Below are 22,904 nucleotides of genomic sequence, written 5' to 3' on the forward strand. Positions count from 1 at the left end.
ATTAGTAATAATTGAATTTTATGAAAAATAAAGTATTTTTCCGAATAGAAAAACAAAAGTGCCTCTCAAAGCACTATTAACTACCTATAAATTTATTGGTTCATTACACATGTACATATGTGTTCAAAGCAAAAGTGATTTTATTAATAAAATTATAAAGTACAAAGCATTGATTAATAAAAGCCCATGTTTTCGCGGGATCAGCATCCTCATTTTATATCGAATGAACGGAGAATAAACTGATCTTATAACGGAGTGTAATTTATTTTCTAAATTCTGTTCATATAAATTCGCTACTGCTTAGCGTAACGGAAATTCATGCCTTAAGATTCCGTAAGAATTATGTTTCGTAACCTAAGGATACAAAATACGGGGGGAGAAAAATGAATACATCCGGATGGAAGGCATGCCTTCGTCTGGACATTATTTTATCGCACGCACCACGCTGACACGAAAGTATGATCATATTTGACTACCATTACCTTTAAAATAATTCATATTTCGAAAGTTGACTGTTTCAATGAGGGAACACACCGGAAATGAAGGTTTACTTTTTACTTTGGATATACAAAATCGTGAAGACATTTCAATATAGATATATTAAATATTTTGTTTTAATTTTCCGTTAAGATTATTTCTGGAAATAAAATATTTGCCTGCTTATTACAAATTTTACTATTCGCCAAATCAGTATTTGAAATAAAATTTATACCATTTTTGGAACGCTATCTTAACGCAATTAAATTTTAAGCTAATAATATTGAAAATGAAAAATCGTAAACATGATTATCAAACTGTAGTTTCTTAATAATTGTGAATAATTTTTTATAAACATTTATAACGCTAAGTAACGTTCTTAGAATGATTTAATTTTTATTTCAAAGGCTTTTCAATAAGTAATTGTTATTTCATAAATATTTAACATTTTCAATCTTTTCGAAAGCATAAAGATCATTGTTCTAAACTTTAGTAAAAATTATTCTGAAGGACTTACTCTTAAGCATGTTCCCTCTAAGTAGAGTAGCCCTAAAAAGACTTTAATCTTTTATCAACTCAAACTTCTCAAACATCTCAATATTTCAACGTTTTACTCACTCTCTATTTATTCATCAAGATACAACGAGGACTCGTAACGATAACAGATTACATTGCGGCTACACACACATCGAAGCAAATACTTATTAGACACTAAAAACGTATCTACGACGATATAATTTCGCGAATCGTTCACGCGTACTTTCATATCACTTTACGCACAGTTTAGTTTATCTGTGTGTCGCGACGACTATTTCCTGTTCGCCTTGGTTTCACTTTTACCTTTTTTAGGAAGAAAAATAAAAGTACCTTTGAAAGCGCTTAATGGACAAGCTTTTTATTACACTTCAAAGTCAGCGCTACTAAGTGCAAATTCGAAAGCAGAGAGTGAGCAACAATAAAGTGTTATCCCAATTCAGGCTGTTTGCCGTTGCTTTCTTACTTGTACGTTCAATCATAAGCTTCTTCTATCATTTTCTTTATTTTCACTATTGCCGTGCATCTGTATATTTAATCGCAAGATTTCACGTGTTATATTATATAGGCTGTTCCTAAAACGTACTGTCAAATTTTGAAAGCATGTCCTACTTATTGCACAGAAAAAAAGATTGTCATATAAACGTAGATCATGAATCGCTTCCTTTCTAACTCAGTGTTTGGTTCTTCAATTTGATATTTTTCATTCACGGATATTTTTAACTACTCTACAACATTAGCACTCTAGATAATTGTCACACATTTTAAAATGCTCCAAGAATCCATTTCGAAGAGCCGTAATAGAGAAGTATTTATAAATCTACATTCATGTCAGGCTTCTTTAATCACACAATTTGTAGGCTATGCTTTCAAGGTTTGGTCAAACATTTCAGCAACACCTTACTTTATAATGTTATAAATCGTTCGCGTATTCACGATCGCTCACTACGCACTGAGTAGAATTGCACATGTATTACAAAGAAGCAGTAATACGACACTGATTTATTGTAACATATCAGAGATAAAGATACAGATCGGGATAAGAAGAGCAGAGTGGGGAAGGGAGATGAATTTCAGGGACAGAATAGTGCGTACGTATTTCGTTCCTTGTAGGTATTTCTGATGATGTCCTTAGGTTGCACGATCGTGTTGTGTTTACTCGTATGTTTATCTGCTATGTGTATACGTGTCGCTATATACTTTGATGCTCATCGTTTTCTAGCGTCGAGATTACAGTAGATTTTCCCAAATAATCCGAAGGAACTTAAGAAGTGTCTTTCCCTTGCATGCTTAGCAAGTAGCCCGCTTAGAAGAGAACCAACAAATCCACTCATCTCGTGAAAGGAAAGGCGGAGTCGGAGTCGGTAGTGTTTTATCGAAGCCAAGCGACCGTGAACGAAGATGTAAAAGAATATTTTTAAGTACGGCTCGCAGCGACGCACTTATCTACAATCCGCTTCCAAGTGATAGAGTAGAGAGATCTACTCGGTCCTAAACACGGATTATTTGGGAAAGTTAGTCGTATATACTTATAATCGTAAATAGTCTTGACTCTTGTACTGTATGCACCTGTTACGTTTACCGTCGACCACTTTTCTTTTCTCCTTTGCCTCTTTGTATGTCCTTCTGCAAAAACAAAACGTACGCAATCGCGGTTATTAATAGCATTATATTACGATTGGCATTATTATTAAACCATAACGATCCTTAATGCTTGTAGAGAGGGTAAATTGGACTAGAACTTGTTGCAGGAATGATACAGGTTTTTAAATGTCATATTTTTAACTAATGTGCATTTCATGCTTTAGTAGTTTCATTTTAATTTTAAGAATGTAATTTTTCACAAAAAGAATTCAATTTTCAAATTTTTAAAGGATAGCATACATAAAATATGAATGAAAGTAACAGTAATTAAGTTTTCCCAGTCATGGATCCCAACAGTTATTTCTATTAAAATAAATAAATAAATGTGTGTGTGTATTGCTTTATATAGTCAAGGCACAGAAAAAAATAGAATTTCTAAAATTCTTTATTGATAATTGACATCAACTTCTTCACAGTTGAAGCAGTCACCAGTAATAAAACTAAAAGACACGTAGGTATAAACAGTATTATTTAATGTTTGAAAAAGTGAACAAAATTTAAAAACACCATGCATTCAATAGTTTTATCTACTCAATTATTACGTTTTAATGTGTTGTGTTTTAAAAAAAATCTTTAAATCCATAAAATATTATAGAAAAGATAAGTGGAATCTAGCAGGAAACATGTTATATAAAAGAAATTAAATAATCCAATTTTAAACAAACATGTGGATACATAAATCATATTCTTAATCATTTGTATACAAAACAAATTTCTTATTGTTTTTAATTGTACTTTCATCCATTAAAAATATTCTCTATTGTTATTTAACATTCGCATAAAATTGTTGATTTGTAAGAATTCAAAAGTAACTGAATGATTGAAACAAATATTTATTTAGCTGAAAATGATACACGACTACTAATGTAAAGAAATTCATTGTAAACCCTTAGCATCCATTACACGTAAAAAAGAAAAGCAAACTATTTTTTTTTACATATTTTTCTTTATGTTTGAGTAAAAGTGATCTGCAATTTTCAAATTTTGGAATTGAAAATTGTCAGTTCACAAATATTTCTTAAAAATTAACTTCTTTACAAGCCACGTTGATGTGTTACATATGTATACATTTAAATATGCGCTACAAAATATTTAAAACATAATACTGACGCAAATGAACGGCACGGAGTACAAAAACTTTTGAAATGTATAGTTGAAAAAAAGCATTACCATTCAGTGATCTTCTTGCATTGATAAGTATCATCCTCAATATAACGGAATTAAATTCTCATTTTTAATTTAAAGTAACGACTTAAAAAGAGAAGCATTACTTGTTCCTTGAACGTAGAAAATAAATTATCTCGATGTATTAAAATACGAGTAAGATCTATTGCCGTTCATGAAAGTAGTGTTTTAATTGTTCCTACAAAACGTAAAGTTTAGTCATGTATATATGTTGTAGAGCACTCAGTCTATTTTGTTTTAATTAATAATTCTGTACGACGTAATGAAAAATATTAAACTCTTAATGTGTAAACAATGCCAAAGTTTGAATACTGAAATGTGTAACTATACACAACTAAATAATTAGTAACAATTATTGGAAGAAAAAATACATAATAAAAGTGTCTTTAGTTATATTTAATTTTGATGTATGTTAAAATTAACTCAATTTACAAATCAACTTAATATTTATAATTAACTAACCATAGTTTTCTTACATTAAAACTATGCTATCGTACAAAGAATTATCCCAGAAACTTTCATTTTTTCCGCGTTTTACTGGACCATAGACTAAATTTTCTCTTAGAAACTTGGTATTATTCGAGTGTACTCTCGTGATATTGATACTGTATTTGTGTGTACACACATTTTAAGCAGCAAGGTGAGTCACTGGCAGCACTGCTTACGCATTCCCTCTGAATTCATTGTTGGCTTAACGTCGATAGGTTCTACGTTTTGTGGCCGGATTGTATCTCCTTCGGGTGGATCACGTATCTGTTTTTGCGATACGATTCTGTAGATTTCTGTAATATTCAAATCTATGTCATTATGTGCTTATGAAGAAATATATTGTTCTTATTGCAGATAAGACAGATTTACTATTGCAGTAGCTAAACAGTAATACTACTAATGATAACATAAATAACATTTAATATTTGAAGGCAAATGATACTATGATTTTTCTATAAAGTTCTTATGCAAATAAAAAATTATGCTCTTATTATCTTTCTTTAAATAAGAATATTAAATGTTATTAAAAATCTTTTAAATCATTAAATTGATTATAAAATAAATAGGTTATTTTCCTTAAAATAAAAAATATAAAATTAAATGATTCTGTTTTATACAAGAATTATAATATATTATGTTAAATTAGACATACATGAAAAAGGTTTAGATATTAATATAACTGGGTAAAAATTCAAGTAAGGATCATTTTACCTGTTAATATATTTTGAAACGCTGTTTCAACATTAGTAGAATCTAAAGCAGAAGTTTCAATGAAAGAGAGGCCATTTCTTTCTGCAAATGCTTTTGCTTCATCAGTTGGAACTGCACGTAGATGCCTCAAATCTGATTTGTTTCCAACCAACATAATCACAATGTTTTGATCAGCATGGTCCCGTAATTCTCTCAACCATCTTTCCACGTTTTCATACGTTAGATGCTTTGCAATATCATATACCAACAGGGCTCCAACTGCACCACGATAGTATCTGATAATTTAGATAAAAAGTAAATTACAAATATAATTTATGAAAGTAATTATGTTACTTATATATATATATATATATATATATTTTGAACACTATAATTATTTTATAATTGTGATAATAATGAGATAAATCAATAAGCTAATATACTATTATACAATATTTTATCTTTTGCACAAAAGATTACAATAGAATGATTTTTTATTTTTTTGTCAGTACATAACTTCAACTTACGCAGACGTAATAGCACGGTAACGTTCTTGTCCAGCTGTATCCCAAATTTGGGCTTTGATAGTTTTTCCATCTACTTGTATACTACGTGTTGCAAATTCAACTCCTATAGTTGACTTTGATTCCAAATTAAATTCATTTCTCGTAAATCGTGATAACAAATTACTTTTTCCTACACCAGAATCACCAATAAGAACAACTGAAATAAAAGGAAAAATGTGTTAGTTAAATAAATTGTTATTTATTCAGAACATTCATTGAATTTAATATTTTTGAATACTCAGTTTTTATATTTGTACACTAGTAAATAATCATTTAATTTATTACAATTATATAGTTTTCCTAATAAATTTTAATTAAATTAAATGAAAGAAAAAAATTGGTCAGCTAATTTTTTTTATTAAATTCTAAAGCACTGTTATATGTCAAAGTGTACCAATATAAAAAAAAATGCAATCCCATAAAATAAAACAATTTTTATTCTAAACATCCGTAAAATAATTTCTTGCCGTTTATTTTTATTCTACTACTTGGTTAAGTAATTTAGAATACAAGTGTCAAAAGTTTTATTCGTGAATAAATTTAAAAACAACCACATAATGCAAACAAGTATGCGATAGTATACAATTCACGCATACAAATTTGCACACAATCAAATCCTCGATAGACAAATTGTAGAAATCATCCAAAACGATGTGCAATCGCGTGCCACACACATAAATACAAGTGTTTCGCGATATCTCGCGGTGAACCAGAAATAAATGAGACACACGGTTGACTCATGCGATTAACAGTAACATTTTATTTCGAACACATTATTAGTCGGCAATTAACAGAAAAATTCTTTTACAACTTTTCGTGCATGGAAAATAGTGTCTGATGTCATCATTTAAACTCGATGCCCTATACTAACTCTGGTCAATCGTTCAAGCGGTTGTGATTCGAACTTGACGTTAATTCAACCCTCGTGTTATTGAACGATGACAATTGTTGATTTTAAAGCAATACATATATATGTATATATACATATATGTATGTGCATATATACACACACATTATATATATACATACCAGGCAACATATATATACACACACACACACACACGCACGCACACATCTACACACACACACATATACACATACGAGTTTAAAATCATACGTGCACATTACACAGCATACAATAGCAGTAGCATGCACACATGTATGGGCACACGTATGAGATATGCAAATGCGTGTATAGTATAAGTGTGTATGTGGTGGACAAATTTTTAGTCACAAAATTTTACTAGCGAAAAATAAAGAAGCAGGAATGAATCGACAGAGTTTACCTTTAAATAAATAATCGTATTCGTCATCCCGAGTGCCCATCTCGTCTGGAGCAACAAACCCCTTTAGTAGACTGACGGACGGTGCCTAGATATTGGGATACACTACTACGGTTTGTAGTTATTTACAAAGTGCAGCAGCCTCGTTTCAGGCCCCGTACACTGTTGCTTTACACAGAATGAACGAATGACACCGTGGTGAATGTACACGGTAAAAATATGAAATGAAACAAGCACGATCACACGATGATATAATTATTTTCGTTCTTTCAATTTAACTGTACAATATGGCCTCCTTTCTACGCCCCTCCAAACCGATAAATTACACATGCGCAATGCGTGCCTGCCACACGCACGCGCAGATCGATCATACATTACATACATGTTAGATGAGAATCGCAGCGGAAAATGTAGCTTGAACGTTATCATCCTTTCCATAGACGACAAAGTTGGATATAAACAAAAATATCTAGTCCGCTCAATCGACATGATGTTCTGGACAGAATGTACGGTAGGTATGTATAGTAGGTCAACAAATGATTGGAAAATTAGTAGTGAAGCTTTTATTAAAAAATTATTGCAAAAGTTAAAGGCTTCAAAAGAAACTAATAATATTACTATTTTATTACGAAAACAGTAACTTATATAAAGTCTACCTGTATGCACTCTGAGAATAGCCTCCTGCCAACACGGCCCTGCCGTAGACACAAATAATTCTGTTTAGATCCAATTTATTTTTTCATGAAATCTATTATAGTACTTAATCAAACATATAATTTCTTTATGAGATCTATACATCCATTACAAAATGCTTTCTATTTATATTTATTTTCAAATATTGTCATGTTTTTAATTTTTTAACATTAAATGAATTTTATTTAGAATTTGACTATGCACCAATCAAATCATTTCGCGTACCATAAGTTCACTTAGATTTGCCATTCCTGTATTTGTATATTTTGGGGCATAATCTCTTACTGTAGGTAAGAAAATTAAGTTCCAAAATAGTATATTTGCTTCTATTTCATTTTTCCCAAGTGATACTATAAAATCTTCTAATTGATTTTTTTTCTAGTTTAACAGATGAAATATGGTTTCTCTTATTATTTTATATACTCCTACTCCTATACAATTTGGTTTTGCAAATCATATATTAATTGAATAATTTTCTTCATAGTCAATTTCGTTTTGTAAATTATATTTCTTAATAATGTCTTGTATATTATCTGTACCGTCAATAAAAATTTCTTTAATTACATTCTTATTTTTGTTTTTAATAATTATCCTTTTATAAAGTTTTACCTTAGATGCTAAGTGGTATCTATCATACGAATGATCAAAATACTAATAAAAGAAAAACAAAATGAAGCATTTATTATTTTTGATAAATCACATCATCAGAATATAATTGACAATATATACTACATCAATTAGGAATAAAAGTAGTTATAACTAAAGAAGGAGATATTTTAGGTGAAATTGATGTTGTTCTAAATCAAGTTGATTTTTTATATGGAATTGGAGGTACACCAGGAGTATTAATGGTTTCATTAGCAATTACAACTCATTATATTAGGTATACTGAATTACTTTCACATAATCTTGTTTGAATGAGTAAATTAGAAATTTTACCAAAAAAAATTAGAAAAATAGGGATTAATAAATAAATATTAAAACTCAATTAGTTAAAGATAATAATATAATATTTTTTGCTACTAGTGTAACTGGCAAAAAAGATTTAAAACTATTAACAATTTATACTAATGAATTAGCAATTAATAAAACATCTTTAACTAGACTAATTTTTAAAACTAATACAACTCCTTTAATAACAGTAATAACTTTTAATGTCTTACAATTAGGTGCAATTTAAGGAATTTTATTAAGCAAAGATATAGCTAATAAAGCTTTAGTAAATAAAAGATATAAGAAAGGATATAGAAATCATAATTTAATTCAATATTAGTTCATGAATTTGATCATGGAATATCATGTTATATTAATGACACTGAAATCCATTAATTAACTTCATGTTAAAAATGTTACAGGCTATAATCCTAATTAAGACAATAAAGTATCATAATGTGATTTTGTTACCTCAGACCCAGAAGATATTTTAATGAGATACCTTGGTCAAAGAATTAATATTTCTGATGATTATTATTTTCAACAAAGAGTAGCAGCTTGATCATTTATTCAATTAGGATATGGGTGCGCAGGGGCTAAAGGTATAAGTGAAAGATTAATTGTTGAAAGATTTGCTCAATGTTTATTAACACCAGATGATAAAGCATGAAATTTAGAAGTTTTAAATTCATTTTATAGTAGAGAGACATACAAAAAATATATTATAAATCTTTATAATTTTATAATTTTCCAAGATAATGATTAAAATTACCATCATATTGACCAGATGCATTATTCAATGTATAACAGTTCAAAATTATCATTACCATACTTATATTTTTATAAGAAATATCTTTTACTGCTATAAGACTAAAATACTGGCTTTCAATCAGTACATAGATTAGCAATAAAATATTCATGATCTACATCATCAAGACGAGAATAAATTTCAATATTCTTATTATTTTTTCAACAAATTGTCTTATCATAATATTCAAGTAGGATATTTCTACATTTTCTTTAACAATTAGGTCATTAACAATTTCTACAATAACTTCGTATAAAAAAGAGAAAATATATTCTTTTAAATTCGCGTTTAAATGAATCATAGATACATTATGTTACCATAAAAATTGATTAGAAGTGTACTCTATCATACTTCACGATAAAGATTAATACCAAAAAAATACGGCCCTATCGTAGTCATATGGTTTTGTTTCATCACTTCATCGTTTCATGCAACATATTATATATACTAAAGAACTTGCGAGAATCGGTTAATGCTTGTAGTCCTCTGGTGATAAATGAGCTGAATGTTATCACAATCATTACACATTTTCCAATCATAGAAATTTAAAATGAATGGTTTAATACCGTATGACATGAGTGTAATATGTTGCCAGCGTACCGGTTTTTTTAAGCATGCGCGGCACGTGAAGGCAAAAACAGTGACGTGCATAACTATTCTAGTATCACACGATAAATCTTAAATTGAGATCTCATTTTTAAAAATTCAGAAAAATATACCAGAATTTTATGAAGCATTTTCTACAAAATAAGGATTTTCTAGCCCAATTGCAAAATTTAAGATAATAATAATTAAATTAAAACTTAAACTCTGGCAACTTGTTTTAAATAAACCACAGTTCTTCGGCAGAATCAATTATTTATTATTTAAATCATCTATAAATAAAATTAATAATTTGCATAGTCATTTTAATATTGTCATTTATATCTCTTGGATTGTTTCACTGATACCGCTTCTATTGACTTTATTTCAATTCCTTTATTTATTTCCTAACAAATTTAGATATTTTTCTAAACAATCAAACGCGGGATCATCTAATACCTATTTTCAATTGATCAGAATGCTTTACTGGTATCGTTTTCGATGCGCATGCGTCAGTATTCAGTTCGTTTAGCAACACAGAGTATGATATTATTTTCCATTTGTTATAGGCTAGTTTACAAGTACTTAACACGGTGATTATATATTTTTTATTTTTTGTCTGTGAGATTGTAATTTTATTATCAAATTAAATAATTTATAAGTTGGAACCTCGTAGTAAACTAAACGAAACACGATAAAGGTAAGTTATTAAGAAGTAGTGGATTATTTTCGGATACGTTATCCTATATCGTAATACCATTACTATTCATTGTCATTTCTTAAATACTTTTGATTCGAACGTATGTCATGATGAAATCATGTATTTATTTCTAACTTTCATATATATTTGATCAGATCAAGTCATACTAAATTTATGAATTAACAGAAATATTATTATAGTAGGATGCGCACGTGTATCCAGAATGATAATGAAATTGTCGATAAGGAAGTATGAGATTAAATACGAAAGAAAAAGTATTTTATTTTCATATGAATATAGTACTAAATAAAAATTGAAAATGAAGAAACTAAGTAGTATACCACCAGATCTAGATTTAGATGATCCAAAATTTAGGATCAAACCATATCAACAAATTGTAGCTGCATGTACTGGTGCTTTTATTACATCTATTATTGGTAAGTAAATAAGTAATATGTAATAATTATTTACATGTAACACAATTAAACTACTACTAACATTAGTCAGTAATATATTAATTATATCAGTACAATAATAATGTGATTTTAATATTTTATAGTTACCCCTTTAGATGTGGTAAAAATTAGACTTCAAGCACAACAGAAAGCTATGCTTTCTAACAAGTGTTTTCTTTACTGTAATGGTTTAATGGATCATTTGTGTCCTTGTCTAAATGGCAAAGGTCCGCCATGGCTTAAGAGAAATGAAAACTTTCGTGGCACTGTGGTATGTTTATATTTATTAATCTTATTTGATCTAATATAATTGTAATTTTTTTATTTCATACTGTGCAATTTAAATTAATTTGAAATATTAAATCATAATTTATATGTCATAATTGTATGTTGACATTATATTTCTTGTTTATAGGATGCCCTTATGAAAATTAGCAAAAATGAAGGAATTCTTTCTTTATGGAGTGGTATAAGTCCTACTCTTGTTCTAGCAGTACCTGCAACTATAATATATTTTGTTTCATATGAACAATTAAGATTATATTTTAAGGTAAATAAATTTCCTCTTAAATTTTTATGTTAACTTTGCATTTTTTTCAGCGTCTAATATTACTTATGTTATTACAGGATACATATAATCAAAAATTAAAAAATAAAATAACTACTGTGACTACCATGGAGCAACCATTCTGGATTCCTATGACAGCTGGAGCTGTAGCACGTATTTGGGCTGCAACCATAGTGAGCCCATTAGAATTAATTAGAACAAAAATGCAATCACAAAAATTGAGTTATGCAGGTACTTACTGTAAATTATGTTAGATATAAATTTATGCATTTTTTGAATGGTACACTTATGTTAACAAACTTTTTGTTATTCAGAAATCATGCAAGCATTAAAAACTGTTATAAAGTATAATGGTATTTTTGGTTTATGGATGGGATTGAGCTGCACTCTCCTACGTGATGTACCTTTTAGTGCAATTTACTGGTTAAATTATGAAACTATTAAGCAAAGATTTTGTGAATCACAACGTACATTTACTTTTAATCTTGCAGCTGGTGCTATAGCTGGATCTGTAAGTATTTTAAATTTTAATGAGTTTTCGGTGTTTTAGATGTAATTTAATATTAACTCTCAATTTTACAGATAGCTGCATTTTTAACAATTCCCTTTGATGTTGTAAAAACACATACGCAGATAGAAATGGGCGAAAAAGAAATTTATTCAGGTATTAACTATAAATTCGGCTTTTATACTCTTTGTAACATCTTATACATATCAAATAGAAATATTCTATTTTCATAAATTTATTTTATAGATAAACCTGGACGTACTAGTGGAACTTGGACTGTAATACGAAAAATTTATAATCAAAATGGGGTAAAGGGATTGTTCACAGGATTAATTCCACGGATAGTGAAAGTGGCTCCAGCTTGTGCCATTATGATTGCAACATTTGAATATGGAAAACGATTTTTTCAAACGCACAATGCTATTATGATACTGGAACGTGAAAATAATTTACAATATTTACAACACAAGCATAATAGTAATAAATGATGTATGAATCTTGTTAAATACAATAAAATATATTTAAGAGACACAAATAAATTTTGTTCAATACTTTTGAAATCTTCATTCTCTGCACATTTCTTTTAAAATAAATCTTCAAATATAATGTTAAAGTGTAAGTTTCTGGTAATATATATTTAATGTTTTATATGTAGAAACATTAAAATTTTGTTCGTTTTAAGCTTTTTTTAGTTATCTTATATTATCGACTGTCGATATGTACGCCATTAAGATAATATTTAAGCCAACTTCATACGACAGCGTTCACAACGCCTTTATAACCAAGTAAATTATCAGCAATGAGAAAAGAATCAAATGAGAATCCGTATTCGTCGATAATTTAAAAAAACAATATCGTTTTTTAGATAAATTGTGGAAGAAGAAATAAAGAAAAGAAAAGATACGAATTTTTTGGATGTAATAATTAGAAATAGCATGCCCTGTATACTTCCGGAAATGCGCAATAGTAGGTGAATCGATCAGTCAATGCAGACGAACCACCGCTCGGCTAAATTCGGTTGGTCGATACGCAAAGTCGGCGATAGTCGGGGCGTTGGAAGTGGTGAATAGGTCACGCACGGAAGTCGGTTCGTATCGTTCAGTCGGGATAGGTTGTTCGTCGGGTGCTTCGTTCACTAGTCACTTACCAATTCAACATTCCAAAGGCCGGGTCTTCTTACCACCTCCTTCAACACTGTCCTCTGGTAACTAACTGGTATTGAGTAAAATAAGAGAAAATTTGTTAAATTCAATAACAATTATCATAGTAACGTAGTTTTCCATAGAAATATCGGCGGGGATGTAAATTATTTAGCGAATTCTCGTGATATAATCGCAAATGAAGGAAACTAATTTGGATCCGTGTCCGGGTAACAGAGGAAAACGAGTAGTAGCCATTTTATAATGTATCTAATAGTCGTTTATCGTTATAATCTGTAACATTATTATTACTTGTTTAATAACAGAAATCTTCGATTCGCACCGCGTGCAAGTTAATTTTGACTCCGGTACCCCTTAAGTAACTTGCGTTACGATTTCAGTAGACCCGTTACGTAATCCTGTACTACATACGCTCAGTTCTTGGCCTAGTAATTCACCGGGTTTGCACGCGTCTTCCTTTGAAACTCGAGAGTTCATTTTAATCTTTGGAAATCATCGTTTCCAGGTACTCGCTTAGCGACCACACAACTCTAAACGTCACCATGTACGCTTGCACTCGATTTATCGCACCCCTTGCCAGGTCGACCGTGAGTAGAAACTTGCCTCGTTTATTCCAACCTTTTCTCGTATACGCATTATTACGTAACTTTAATGATTTTTCATGTAATTTCGGTTCTTTTTTTCAGTTGGTCTCTGGAACCAAGAATTATATCCGGCCGCTAAGCAGTGTCGTGATTAACCAGAACCAGTGTCTAGAGCAAAATCAAATTCAAAGCCCACTCAGTGTCGTGAGTATCCCTTGCTTTTTACACATTGCATAACCTCTCCCTGTTGAAGGTTACATAAGTGATTTTATTCTCATAATGGGAAAATTATTAAATGAAAAAATTAAAAAATCTATGAATTAAATACTGATTAATAACAATTCATACATTACAGATTTGCTTAGTATATTTGTTTAGTAGTTACATGTATGGCACATCTAGAGTTGTGTCATTAGAAACATGTAATAAATTAATAAAGATTCTTGTCACACTGAAAGTTGCAGTTTTCATGCAGTGGAAAGTTTAATGACAATTTATTAGTAGAACCTCATAATATCTACAAAAAAATATATATTCTTTTTTAAATTAAAATGAAGAACAAAATTGGTTTAATTAATTTAATTAACTGAAATATTGATTAAATATGTAAAACTATTAATAGAGGTTATATAATATTGAAATTACTTCTGAATACAAACATTTTTATATCAAATTCAAGAAACTAAGAAGTGTCTTAGCCTTTTTAGAGTTTCAATATTAAGAACTTTAAATTTTATATCTTCATTGCCTTATAATAATTCTATATTTCATTGTTGGATAATTCTTCTAAAAGTTATTTGAATTCTGCATTTTTATAATTATTTTGTTTAGTCGCCATTTGTGCGTAACTTCCAAACCTCCGCAATCAGCCGTGACATTGACTCTGCTGCCAAATTTATTGGTGCTGGTGCAGCTACGGTTGGTGTTGCTGGATCAGGTATGTACTTTTATATTCAATTTTGAATCAAATATTTTTGTGGAATTCTTCTTATTGCAATTGTTCCTCTTTATGTCCTTATATATTTTAAAGAACAATACTTTTTATAATAATTCACAATTCTTTTTCCTATTCTTCATATTTCAGGAGTCGGTATTGGATTGATTTTTGGATCCCTCATAATTGGTTATGCCCGAAATCCTTCCCTAAAACAACAAGTTTTTAGTTATGCTGTCCTTGGTTTTGCATTATCAGAAGCAATGGGTCTCTTTTGCCTGATGATAGCATTCCTTATATTATTTGCCCTTTAATCCCATTCTCTTGAAGAAACCTTCTTAATTGTAGTAATGTTATAAAATGTATTTTACTTAAATCTCCATATAACTTTACTTCAACTACAAAAAATTATAAACAGTTCTTTGTTGAAGAAAGTAAAATTTATATGCAAAAGGTTAAGGAGTTGTATTATGATTTCAGGTGCTGGAATTGGATCGGTGTTTGGCTCTTTAATCATTGGTTATGCCAGGAATCCATCTCTCAAACAACAGTTATTCTCATATGCCATCTTGGGCTTTGCCTTGTCCGAGGCCATGGGTCTTTTCTGCCTTATGATGGCTTTCCTGCTCTTGTTCGCGTTCTAAATCATCAAAACCGCATCAGAAATTGTTGATAGTTTTAGTACGTCATTGCCAAGGCAGCATCTACTGGCTCTTATGAACAGCAGGAGTTGTCATTGGTGCTCGGGCTACCATGAAATCATTAGAGATGCTCGAGTATCTGGCTTGACGGGGTATGCGACGATACGAATATGAACGGGAATGATGGCTGTACACATTGAATCAACGATCAAACCGTCTTAACCCCTTCAGCCTTTCGATTTATTTGTAATCATTTCATGGTCTACTGTCTCATGTAGCGTAACTCACATGTTATAATTCAGTGTAATGAACGAATAAGACATTAATGAAAGTTTTGCATACCTATATACGCACGTACGTATCTATCACATTAATATTGATCCAAGAAGTAGTATACTTTGAACATTTTTGTTACCCGAATGGTTTATCATTATTGTGTCGCCGTATGCGCACGTTGTTGAGGTAACTCATGACGAAAAAAACTGTACAATGATATCAAATAAACACTTTTGTCGTGAAATTATTCTTGATTGTATGAATGTTTTTTTTCAAACTATCCTTTTCCTAAGGGTATAGATATTTTTTTATTGTTTCTCCGATGAACACCAATTCTGATAAATAATTCGTTCGTTAATGTCATCATGTGACGTGCAGATATAATTCACAATGTTATCATTTTCTACAGAGAATATTTTTGGGTAATGAAATATAAAAGTGCTTTTTTCTTAAACTTGTTTTTGAGGTATTCTCTATAAATTACAAGAAAAGTAATATACATTTATAATAAATTAAAATTAATACATTTTATGTAATATAAAAATTTCAATTAAAAACACTTCATTTTCCGTATTGTATAAAATTAAATTAGAATAGAGTTTTACCCTTTATGCTTTTTATTTACTATTCAGGATAAGTTGTATTTTACCTTTTATTATCAAGGAAATGCTAAATGGTAGAAATATTGCAATAATTTATTTCCATAAAAAGTTGTTTTTAAGGACATTATATAAAATTTAGAACAAGGTTTGAAGTATACACATGTTAGTTTTTAGATATGGATTTTTAATAGAAGAGTATAATTAATTCAACATATATATGGTTCAAATTATATATTTATTAAATATGAAATATAGAATTACTAACAATCGTTGATTGATAACATGTAAATGTAGGCCAAATGCATTTGCTCATTACACTAATTCAATTTAAGTCTACAATAATTAAATCATAGAATTAAGACAGCAATTAATATTAACAAATTATATTACAGATTTTACATATTCAGTAACTATGCAGAAATTTAACATATTTTAAAGTTTAATGCGGTGTCCAAGGATTTTTTAATTTATAATACTATCATAACTTAATCATTTTTTATCATATATAGTTTTCTGTATTAACATTAATACAACAATTAGTGAAATTCAAATTTTCAAATCTTTGATATAAGAATTACATTTTTATGTTATGTTAATTGTTTTAACTCTATGAAATACACATTGAACTTCTATGAAACATAATACAGACAATGAATTAAAAAAATTTATTTTAAAAAAGTAAACAAATTTTTAGTCTTTATTAACATAAAAAATTGAATATATTGTGAAGTTTTGAATGAACTTTACACTGTTTAATTTAAAGTTAGATTGATATTATTAAATTTTTATACATAGCTTTATTATATTATACAATATAGTAAAAAAATTAATTCATAGTAGTACCGAAACTTATTGATTCTCCTACACTATCATGTGGTAACATATTCAGCTGATCTAAGAGGTTTTCTCTCTCTCGCAGACATGCCCATGCCTTTTCTTGTTCTTTCTTTGTCAATGGTACTTTTCTTTGTTTAGAAAGTATAAGTTTTTTGTAGTGTTCTATCACTTCATTGTCTGCTGCACTTATCTTTCTCTTTAATGCTTGTCGCTTACTTTCTTCCTGAGCTAAATTCAGTAATCTCTTTAACTGTGTAACATTATGATTAGAAAGTGTAGTGAGTTCTTGTTGGCATCTTTTAATTTCTGTTAAAATTTCATCGTCTTCTTGACTCTTCTTTTGCGCGTCTGGTTCTAAAATTCCTTGCTCGACAAGTTCCTTATGCATTCTTAATTCTAAATTAATAGAGTTCTGAATAGTTAGATCCCTTAATACGGGAGGATCACTATCCCTAAAGAGTTTATTGTCCGTGTTATTATTTGCAACATACACATTCTCCTCTAGTAAAGCAGAGACTAATCTTTGTGTAAGAGGTCCTGCTATACTATGCGCTTTCTTATCATTTTTTGCTACTAATAAAGACATGTCAGACCGACTTTTCTTTTTTTCTCTATTTGGATTAGCTGCATCCTCTTCTTGCAATAAATCATTATGAGCCCACATTAAGCTGTAATGACGACCCAATGGAGGAACTTTTTTGAACTCACTAATATCACTATGTGTGGTGATTAATTCTTCTAATAGCTTAATGTCATCAGGCATAATATCTGTACAATATGGATCAACAGATGCCCAAAATTTATTAGGTGTATCATTTTTTGGTAAAAGTAACTTTGGTGATTCAGATTTGGAACCTTCAATTCTTGAAATTTCATGTACATTTGGAATGACCTGAGAGTTTGAACCAACTATAGCTTTTTGTTTAAAAAGTTTTGCTGGTAAAGGTGATTGAGTCTTAGCATTAAGTTCTTTCGGTTTAAATTTCTCTTCTCTAACTTTTTTATCAAGAAGTGAAAGACCTTTCCCACTTTTCGACCTTCTGTCTCTACGCTCTTCTGCTGATGATAAGTTTGATATCTCCTCTTGAATCATTCGATGTCGCACGACAACCGATGAGAGAAGCATTTCTAATTCTAACTGTAATGTATCAAGGTCTTCCATGCCTACACCTTCTTCTGTACTCCTTTGTAAAATACTACTGTATCTTGGAAGAAGACGGTTATTATCAGCAATCTTTAAAATAGGTAGAGACATTGTTGTTTCTGTGTTTTCTGAGCTTGTGTCTGAATTGAGGGTTGAAGACTGTACAGTCTTTCCACTCTCTCTGACTTTGACAATAGCTTTTTTGGAACTTTGTTTGCCTTTACCTGACATGATGGTAAGTATAATGCTACAGGTAGGTGACTCATAAGAAACTGACTACCGCTACACTAAGAAATTTTCATTTCTAAATGATTTCATCCCAATGTAACATATTTTTTCTTTACTATCTGTAACCATAATCTTTACCTCTTTAATAATCAATCCTCCCACTTCATACAGGTAAGAGTTTCTGTATTTTATTTAAAGAATTCAATTACCATTGGGATTTAACTTTCTGTTTTCCATTTGTTAACAATGTTACTTTAGAACGACATAACATGTTAGGTTATGAAACATTCACAAACTGTATGGATAATAAGTGTCTTGATCAGCTAAGAGAATAGTATGTACCATACAATAGTAGAATGCCACTAAGTAATAATCGGTAAGACAAAAGGTAAATCCGTTTTCAAAGATTTAATAATAAAATATTGTTTATTTAACTCAACACACATGAGAAAACGCAATTGTAGTATCGGTGGCGCCATCAAACGGCAAATGACTTGAAACGTTCTACACGCGCTAAACATGATTCGAGAATCATATGCCATCTAACGGCAAAGTATCTTAAATAATCATGTTACAAAAGTGATTATGGATTTGCTTAAGTCGGAAGAATCATTATTTACTATCCCATAAACGAGGTATACTCTTATAGATAAGATCTTGCCTGTGATTCTATCTTCCATGCGTCTTTATTGAGAAACAAAGAAATCAATAAAGTTACGTGTGTGCTACTTCTGAATCAGCTGTTATATAAATAGGCTATTTTTCACGCTTGCGCGGTTCAGGGCAATGAAAACAATACTAAATAGTAAATATTTATATAGATTATATACCATTTCATAATTAAATTTGCTTAGTAGATTGATTGTATTTCATTGTAGTTTGTATTGTTTTATTACAAAGAATAAAGTTGTTAAACTTAAAAGGTATATATACTACTTTACATTCTTTATTGATTTTCCAAAATTTGTTAGGTAATTTTCAGACGGAATAAAACAGGGACTCAGTCAATACTACTTTTTACTTAGAATACTTTGTTGATATCTTTTCGATGTCTATTTGAGGAAAATCCTGGCTCATCTAACAACATTGTTTGCTATGAAGTTGTAGGAAATCTGGTATACCTTATGAGGTATAATTAACGTTAGTAATATTTTGTTAAGAAATCAATTAATAAGAAATATTGTAGCAAACATAAATTTTAATTAATCTAAAATTTTAATTAACATTAAAATTGTTACAATTATATAATAATATCTTCGGAATTTATCACAACAGAGGTTTACGAATTTCTTTAACTAAATAGAGGTTCCGAGTTGAGTCGTTAGAGGTTTCTAAGATGACAATTCTAAGAGGTCGTTTAAAATTTTGTAGGCAAATTTGTTTGTAAGAGGGGATTTACGCTTTTAAAACTTTTAGATTCTCATTCATATATAAAAATAATTAAATTTGATTTTAGAAAAAAGTCCACATGTAATACTTCTGTCAGATTTACTTGTTGTTAGTAGAACCTAAATAAAATACCAATTTGTTACCTATAGTTTTCTTCCTTTCTGTGTTTATATTTTGGTAAAACGCAAATGGAAGATCACATACATATTTTACACGTTCTACAAGCAAATTATCGAATTTTGTATTATATTATAACGTTTGAAAATCGCATTTACTATGAGAATCGATTACATTTTATTTATTATATGAAATGAAGTTTTTATTGCATGTAATTACAAATAAATATTCATATTTTGCTACCATTGTAATTTATGTACAAAATTGTCTTTAGTTATACGTCAGTTTACAAATTATGTAAAAGTGTAGAGTAATGTTTAGAAAGGAAAATCGAGTATGGCTGAAAAAGGAGCGCATTTAACTGGGACCACATTTATAAAACCTTCTATCTTTGAAATCATAGCACAAGAATCTTTGGCATCAACCGTTGAACCGGCTTTTAAAAAAATTTTATCGGTAGGTTAGGTTCGATATAATTTAAAATTTGTATATGTAGTCGATTGTTCTGCAAAAATATTGGGAGATTTTTACTATCATCCGGTTCCAAGAGAAATTTAAAACTTTAATAATACATTCGAATCAAAGATATTTTAATATAATTTTACTGTTACAAGAAGTATTTATAAATGAATGTTTAATTTAATATAAACTATACAGGTGTGTTAAAAAAGAAAAGATTTTAAAAGCAATATTATTAGAAAAATATTATAATAACTGTAGTTTATCATTATTAATTATACAATGTTTTAGTTTATTGTATCATTCAATCCTGAAAGATATAGACACCTTCTTAGATGGACTAATGAAGGTTATTTGATTTTCAATATAATTCTTCAACACTATTATTTAAAAAAGTATTGTAAGTAATTGTTTTCAACAGACACAACTCAGATTACATGTAAAACATTTAATTATTGAATAGACATGGATAAAAATATATTTTTTCCAGCTGCTTCCTTTTCTGAAGTATTCTATGGTTTAAAACGTATAGGGATAACAAATTTCAAAGTTAGACACAATTTATCAAAAAAGCAAGAAAAACTGTCATTAGTGTTGATGGTTTTATTTCCTTATTTGAAAAATAAGCTTTCAGAGCTAAGTCAAAGTTATAAACTTGAAGAAATAGATGGTTATGTACCACAAACGGTAGATATTGACACATAAAATATTATCTGAAATGAATTCTTTTTAATGTAGCTTGAAATTAATTTTTTTTCACAGAAATGGCAAAAATTATATCGCAATTGTGTTACTAAAGGATATATAATAAGCTTCATGATATATGAATTTATGGTATTATATAATTATATACTTTATGTTGCTGGAAAGTCAGTGTATCAATCACCACAATTGAGATTGTTATCTATTACTTTAACATATGCTGAAGCACAATCAGTAATCAGTATTTCTGATCTATTAAAAAAAATAAAAAACAATTCCTTTGGCATTAGTGATGGCGTGTATATACTCCAACAAACATTGACTACGTCTTTTGAATTTGGAGCATTTTTCCTCCAGTTCTTATCTTGGTGGACTCAAGAACATCTGTATACAAATTTAATAACGTTACCTATTCCACCACCTCCAAATGTGAGAAAATGATCAATGCTTTATTGTAATTGAAAATATATTAAATACTTCCTTTATTAATTATATACTATTTTATTATTAGATTCCAGAAATAGCTAAGCAATATAAAGGCATATGTCCAATTTGTTGGAAAGCACTTAGAGTACATACAGTGCTTTCTGTATCAGGGTATGTATATATTATATATAATAAATATTATGATAAGAAATAAAAAGTTTTATTATATTTGATTGAGTATTACATTTTACAGTTATGCATTTTGTTATCAGTGTATTCTTCCTGTGATACGTAAAAGTAAAAAGTGTCCAGTAACAAAGTATCCTGCTAAGGAGGATGATTTAATACGTTTGTATTTAGACTAAACAATGCGTATATTTTGTTACATGAGCTGTAAATGTAAATAAAAGGGTTCATCTTTAAAGCACTCCTTCATTATAGTATAATGAAGCACAAGATGTTTAGGGGCAAAAAAAAACTCTATTGTTGATATCATAAAAATATTGGTATATTTTTTGTATATTATGGTGTAATTTTCAATATTAATCTCAATTCCAAGGAAAAAAACATGGCATGGATTACCAAGTACTCTAATTGAATAAGCAGTTGTGAATAACATTTACAGGTACATTACTCTATATTACAGAAAATACTGATTACGGCCGAAGCACTTTTCGATTAGCATCCAATAATACACTCGCGTACGCAAATCACAGACAACGGCGCCAGAAGTCCAGTTATCGATTTCGATTGAACACTCGCACCAGATTTTTGGTCAAAAACCTTATACAACATAATATATTCAATACTGAATACTATACGTTCAACATTCTCTAGAATCTAGGAAAAAGAATGATTCATAAAATAAAAGAGCAACATCTAAAAACTAATGATTTATATTTCTATATTATTAAACAATCAGTGTTCGAGAACTGGATATGTAAACTTACTAATAATATATAAGACTTTTTGATACCTATGAATGTTAAATTTCTTCAAAATAGAGCCTTCCAAACATAGAAATCTTCCTTCAGACAACTTATTAAAATTAATGATTATTATCAGTAAAATTGTTACATACTATTTTTACTTTGATAACAAATTAATTTTACATATTATAAACGATATAAACACGATATAAAATATCGAAATATTTGATTTTGTTGAAAGAATTTCTTGCTCCAAAAATTTAAGGATGCATATAAAAAGAATTTCTATTGGGTTTGGAGTACTTCTAATTATGCTACTAGAAATTATGGCATACATTGTAAGAAAATCTTTTAATATATT

At 29.3% G+C, this 22,904-nt stretch overlaps 5 protein-coding genes across 11 annotated transcripts; 3 read left to right on the forward strand and 2 right to left on the reverse strand.

Annotated features, from left to right (window-relative positions):
* Nucleotides 1-118: 118 nt before the first annotated feature.
* Rab11 (RAS oncogene family member Rab11) lies at nt 119-7,174 on the reverse strand. Of its 4 annotated transcripts, XR_012993793.1 has the most exons (7): nt 6,872-7,174; nt 5,547-5,742; nt 5,041-5,315; nt 4,466-4,622; nt 3,826-4,018; nt 2,581-2,637; nt 119-2,502 (listed from the first exon to the last, which is right to left on the reverse strand). XR_012993793.1 is itself a non-coding variant. In XM_076324464.1 (5 exons), exons 1-4 carry the CDS (start codon nt 6,909-6,911, stop codon nt 4,486-4,488), a joined length of 648 nt encoding a protein of 215 aa, XP_076180579.1. In that variant the 5' UTR covers nt 6,912-7,174; the 3' UTR covers nt 119-2,637; nt 4,466-4,485. The 4 variants fall into 4 exon arrangements, 1 of the variants encoding a protein (XP_076180579.1); XR_012993792.1 differs by lacking the exon at nt 3,826-4,018; XR_012993791.1 differs by having other exon boundaries at nt 119-2,637.
* A 3,273-nt stretch (nt 7,175-10,447) lies between these two features.
* On the forward strand, nt 10,448-12,669 carry LOC143153165 (mitochondrial glutathione transporter SLC25A40). 2 transcript variants are annotated; one of them, XM_076324067.1, is made up of 8 exons: nt 10,448-10,584; nt 10,785-11,021; nt 11,144-11,310; nt 11,455-11,589; nt 11,667-11,838; nt 11,922-12,118; nt 12,190-12,271; nt 12,362-12,669. In XM_076324067.1, the coding sequence occupies exons 2-8, from the start codon at nt 10,904-10,906 to the stop codon at nt 12,601-12,603; spliced, it is 1,113 nt and encodes a 370-aa protein (XP_076180182.1). In that variant the 5' UTR covers nt 10,448-10,584; nt 10,785-10,903; the 3' UTR covers nt 12,604-12,669. The 2 variants fall into 2 exon arrangements, with proteins under 2 accessions (XP_076180182.1, XP_076180183.1); XM_076324068.1 differs by having other exon boundaries at nt 10,454-10,584; nt 10,788-11,021.
* A 492-nt stretch (nt 12,670-13,161) lies between these two features.
* On the forward strand, nt 13,162-15,964 carry Atpsync (ATP synthase, subunit C). The gene is made up of 5 exons (XM_076324289.1): nt 13,162-13,319; nt 13,781-13,862; nt 13,962-14,063; nt 14,691-14,796; nt 15,274-15,964. The coding sequence occupies exons 2-5, from the start codon at nt 13,818-13,820 to the stop codon at nt 15,435-15,437; spliced, it is 417 nt and encodes a 138-aa protein (XP_076180404.1). The 5' UTR covers nt 13,162-13,319; nt 13,781-13,817; the 3' UTR covers nt 15,438-15,964.
* A 1,038-nt stretch (nt 15,965-17,002) lies between these two features.
* On the reverse strand, nt 17,003-19,231 carry Ada3 (transcriptional adaptor 3). Its single transcript, XM_076323959.1, has one exon. It carries the CDS (start codon nt 18,522-18,524, stop codon nt 17,139-17,141), a length of 1,386 nt encoding a protein of 461 aa, XP_076180074.1. The 5' UTR covers nt 18,525-19,231; the 3' UTR covers nt 17,003-17,138.
* Pex12 (peroxisomal biogenesis factor 12) lies at nt 19,082-22,593 on the forward strand. 3 transcript variants are annotated; one of them, XM_076323960.1, is made up of 7 exons: nt 19,082-19,156; nt 20,349-20,483; nt 20,778-20,886; nt 20,977-21,173; nt 21,249-21,617; nt 21,700-21,785; nt 21,868-22,593. In XM_076323960.1, the coding sequence occupies exons 2-7, from the start codon at nt 20,364-20,366 to the stop codon at nt 21,977-21,979; spliced, it is 993 nt and encodes a 330-aa protein (XP_076180075.1). In that variant the 5' UTR covers nt 19,082-19,156; nt 20,349-20,363; the 3' UTR covers nt 21,980-22,593. The 3 variants fall into 3 exon arrangements, with proteins under 3 accessions (XP_076180075.1, XP_076180076.1, XP_076180077.1); XM_076323961.1 differs by lacking the exon at nt 19,082-19,156 and adding an exon at nt 19,182-19,444; XM_076323962.1 differs by lacking the exon at nt 19,082-19,156 and having other exon boundaries at nt 20,099-20,483; nt 21,887-22,593.
* Nucleotides 22,594-22,904: the final 311 nt, after the last annotated feature.

The sequence above is a fragment of the Ptiloglossa arizonensis genome, chromosome 12 (assembly GCF_051014685.1).
Source record: "Ptiloglossa arizonensis isolate GNS036 chromosome 12, iyPtiAriz1_principal, whole genome shotgun sequence".
Lineage (NCBI taxonomy): Eukaryota > Metazoa > Arthropoda > Insecta > Hymenoptera > Colletidae > Ptiloglossa > Ptiloglossa arizonensis.